The 4,895-nt window shown below is 43.0% G+C and overlaps 1 protein-coding gene across 1 annotated transcript; it reads right to left on the reverse strand.

The window, feature by feature from the left end:
• Positions 1 to 336: 336 nt before the first annotated feature.
• On the reverse strand, positions 337 to 1,827 carry LOC307022773 (zinc finger BED domain-containing protein 5-like; the record flags this gene model as incomplete). The annotated part of the gene is made up of 1 exon (XM_079655666.1): positions 337 to 1,827. The coding sequence occupies one exon, from the start codon at positions 1,825 to 1,827 to the stop codon at positions 337 to 339; it is 1,491 nt and encodes a 496-aa protein (XP_079511792.1).
• Between the last annotated feature and the right edge of the window lie 3,068 nt (positions 1,828 to 4,895).

Consider the following 4,895-nt stretch of genomic DNA (forward strand, 5'->3'; position numbering starts at 1 on the left):
CAAAGACAACTATATTACTCATGAAATATTTATTAACGAATTTTTTTTTAAATTAATTTATAAATATAAATATATATATATTATATATATATATATAATATATATATTATATAATTTATTAAACTTTAGCAAATTAGGCTTCATCAAAGCAGCAACACACTCATTTAAACCAGACAGGTCACAAAATTAAAAATGAGGCAACGGAAACTCAGCAGAAACTCAGCACAGAGAACTGTCAATGCAAGGAAACATGGTCCTGAACTACAAATTATGAATATAACATTTCACCAATCAGCATTGAAACATGTGCTATTTTAAAATGTGCCTATTTACAGATTAATGGGATACATGTGCCTGTCGGGGCGCGCAGATTTTTTTAATCCTCGGTGGCACTGAAGAGAGGGCAACTCGCAAGTCCTGTTCAACAGACAGCCGTGACCTGCTGTTGTTCTTCATATAAGTCAGAGTAGAGAACGCCAGCTCACACAGGTAGGTAGTGGGAAAATGAAGTAGTTGCTCAATCGCGTGGTGGGAGATGCTTGGGTACTCCGATGCAGAAGCCAACCAAAACTGATCCAGTGGGAGCTCACTGAATTTGAGTTTCAGTGTGCGGTCCACACGGAGCTCTGCGCACTCCTCTCTCTCTTTCATGGAGAGCTTCTCTGTGGAGGATTCCTGGTGGAATGGGTCTTGGATCCAGTCATAGTCCTCGATGTCAGCCACACGTGGAAAATACTGCTCAAACCTCTCTTTTAAGGTCTGAAGGTGTTCCGCATACACAGCGCGCTCCTTAGCTGCCTGCGGCGCAGCTGATGTCAGCGGGAACATGTCCATGGAGCCCTGCTCCAAAGCCTCCTGCCACAGGAGAAGTTTGCCCATAAACCCCCAAATCTTATCTGTGGACGATAAAATGTTTTCATTCCTTCCCTGAAGCTTGGCGTTTAACTCGTTCAGATGCCCAAATATGTCTGCGAGGTAAGCCAGCCTGGCGCACCACCTCTCATCCGCGAGCTTGTCTTTATGTGGGACAGCGTTTTCACCTGAAAACTCCAAAAGCTGTTCCCGAAGCTCATAAAGACGGGATAGGACTTTCCCCCGTGACAGCCAACGTACCTCTGTGTGCAGGATCAGGCTTTGGTGGTCGGCTCCCATCTCGGCGCACAGCTGGGAGAAGAGGCGAGATTTCAGGGGCCTTGATTTTATGTAATTCACCATCTGCACGGCCTGATTCAGCACCTCAGTCAACTCCGGGGGCATGGTTTTGGCAACCAATGCCTCTCGGTGCAGAATGCAGTGGTTTGTCACAATATGTGGGTTTTGTGCCCTCACCTTAGCAATGAATCCTTTCACTCTCCCCGTCATGCTCGCCGCACCATCTGTGCAAAGACCGACGCACATATTCCAGGTCAGACTGTTCTCTTTAAAATAGTCATTAGTTACCCTGAATATTTCCTCTCCCGTGGTGTGGCTTTCCATTTCTTTGCAGAATAAAAATGTCTCTTTGATGGAGTCAGCATCAACATATCTGACGTTTGCCAGAAGTTGAGCAGCCCCACTGATGTCCGTAGATTCATCTATTTGGAGGGAAAATCTGCCGCTCGCCTGCAGTTTCTCTGCCAAATGTTCCTCAATGTCTTCGGACATGTCGTCGATTCTTCTTTTGATCGTATTATCAGACGACGGCACTTTCGATAGCTCATTTGCGGCATCTGGACCCAGCATGACACCTGCAAGTATTTTGCAAGCAGGGAGGATGAGTGTCTCCGCTATTGTGTGAGGCTTCTTCTGCTTTGCAATGAGCTCCGCTAGCATGTAACTCGCCTCCATTGCCTTATCAGACACTTTCACAGAATCCAACAAACGTCCTTGCTGCCTCTAGTTCAGATCCCGCGCTCTTCTGAAGTAGTCCAAGTTACTGTGAACATGGGCGGGATGTTTGGTTTCCAAGTGCCTCTTCAGCTTGCTTGGAACCATGTTAGCATTAGCTAACTTCTCCCGACAGACGACGCACTCGGGCTGAGGATTGTTCACATCCCCGGTCCAAATGAAGCCATAAGACAGATAACTGTCATGGTACTGTCTGCTGACAGTTTTTTTCCTCTTCTCTTTCGGTGGTGGGTTGTCGGCAGTCTCTACACTGGTGGTTGCTGGTTTGCTCCGCACAAGAAAGCGCTCCATTTTCCCGCTTGCTTGTTTCTCAGTTTTAATATTGTCCTTCAGTCTTTGATGTGTCACAGTCTTATAAATCCCACCTGCGCAACTGCGTTAACAGCGGAATACGGGGTTCTGTGAGGATTATTTTTTAAATAATCGTTTTTAGGTATAGAGTTTGCCTCTGTATTATGAAATGTGTGCATACAAAGTACTGATATAGTAAATAAAAAAATAATTATTTTTGTGTAGTTGTATATTGCAATAATAACGTATGTTTGTCACAAAATCCCACGGCACACCTGCACTTGCCTCACGGCACACCAGTGTGCCGCGGCACACCGTTTGGGAACCACTGCCCTAGTGGATTAAGCTGGAAATTAAAATAGCGCACTCTGGTGGTAGTACAGAATTATTACACAAACAGAAGAAACACCATAACATTGTGAAGTATAATTTTAAGTGTTATAAATAAACACATGCTTGATCGCCAAGATAGAATTGCAAGTGGTTTCTAATTATAAGAGAAGAAACTTTATATAATACTTTTTCAAACACCAATTTATTGAAGCTAACACAAGTAGTGACATTAGCATAATTTCATACATTTCGTTATGCACTGTACACAGGAGATTTGGATTTGAACCATATTCATATTTCAAAGTCAAAACCATACACGGTACAACTTTATTTTAACATTTCATATTTTAATTTAGCATATTTTTTATATATTAATTAACTTAATTAATATTTTACCTAAAACTTAAAAAAAAAAAAAAAAAATCTATAAAAAAAAAAAGGAAATTAATAAAACCTTGAGCAATTAAAAAAAAAAAAAGATTTAAAGTTCGGACGAACAGCAACGAAGGTGCTAGTCAGAAGATTAGTGCTACATCTTTGATAAGTTAATAAATAATTAGAGAACATGTCACCAAAACAAACTAAGTTGAGACTAGATGCAGAGCCAGGCTCAACAGCAGATATCAAAGGAAGGATAAAAATCAGATCAGATGCTATAACAGCTCCAAATCTTAGACAAAACACATGGAACCGCATGGAGAAACTGTTGGAACAATGACAAACGAGAGGACTGTATCCAGCTGATGATCAACCAGCACCAACGAAAGCCCATAGAAAAGCAGTAATTGACCATGAAAATGGAGAATACCTGCGAGAACAACAAGCATGGATCAAAGCCGGACAACCCTCTTGGTATGGACCTGCAAAGATTGCTATGAACAAAGCGGAAATAAGGAAAGCACGAGTTACAAGTCTGATGCTCCATTTAAAGTATTCTGCTAGTGGCATGGCAAACATGTGCGTCGCCCAAGAAGCAAATTCGCAAGCAGAAGAAGACGCGGGAAAAAAAAAATGGAAGACGCTCCAGTAATCCAAACTCCAAAGCTCTACCCTAACTTGATTGAAGAACCTCCTCCCTACATGTCAGAAAATAAAACTCTCCTTCAACCCTCAATACAAGCCCCAACTTTCGGTATTTTGGGAGGAGTATTGGAATTGGAGGGAGTCCCCACAGCAAGACGTCTCCAAGAATTGGAATACGGAGTAAGAATGCTCACGACTCAATCCAACCAGCTGCTGGAGGAACACAAACGATTAGCCGAAATTCACGCATTAAGAACTATGCCTACAGATAGACAACTTCAGCGAGACATGCTACAAACACCTATGTCATTCCAGTCAATCAACAGATCAACAGGTGCAGATCCAGGAAAAATGGCCACTTATGAGAGAGCGGCAGGGCCCATCTTCTCTCTTCAACCACAAACAGCAGAGGAAGACGCACAACAACGCAGACGAGAAATGGAAGACAGAGATGCTGAAGAAAGACGAAAGGCAGAAGAGGCACATAATGACAGATATGCTGAAGAAAGACGAAAGGCAGAAGAGGCACATAATGACAGATATGCTGAAGAAAGACGAAAGGCAGAAGAGGCACATAATGACAGATATGCTGAAGAAAGACGAAAGGTAGAAGAGGCACATAATGACATTATTGAAGAAATGCGAAAGTCAGATAAAGCCAGTAATGACATTATTGCAGCAGACAAAGGGAGGAAGATAAATACCAACAACGTCTGGCAGAAAGACAACGAGAAGATGTGACATTCCGGGAAATGATGGAAGACAGACACCAGAACCAAAATAGAGAACAACAAGAACAAAGAACTCGGGGATGGGAAGACTCTCAAAGAACACGCCAAACAAATTACTCTCCTGATGAACAAAATTACAGAGGACAAGGACATGGAGAAGACAACGACAGTGCACATTCTCAAACCAGCAGACACTCGGGATACCCGGAACACACACAGCAACAACAGGGTTTCACCACACCCTCAGGGAAAAACAGAGGTGACGAAATCAACCAACAAACTGTGACAGGGCCCATAGCTGAAAGACTCAGGAGTACCGCACATAGCGCCATGCCATTCATAGCAGCTGGAAATGGAGAATTTCAATACCAATCATGGAATCACAGGGACATGGAAGCATTAGTGGGAAAACTACCTCCACTCATAAAAGGAGGTCAGAAGTGGGTGAATGATCTGGAGAGATTCACAGCCCAAGACCACCTATGCTTGGGAGACGTAAGGGCCCTTCTTGGACGGATTGAAGGACGACTTGAAGCAAGAGCAATAGACTCCGAGGCCAATTGCACAAATGACCTAGATGACACCCCATTCAACTACATCAGGTCAAAAATATTGGGCTGCTATTCGTCA

This window comes from Notothenia rossii, assembly GCF_949606895.1.
Source record: "Notothenia rossii genome assembly, chromosome: 10".
Lineage (NCBI taxonomy): Eukaryota > Metazoa > Chordata > Actinopteri > Perciformes > Nototheniidae > Notothenia > Notothenia rossii.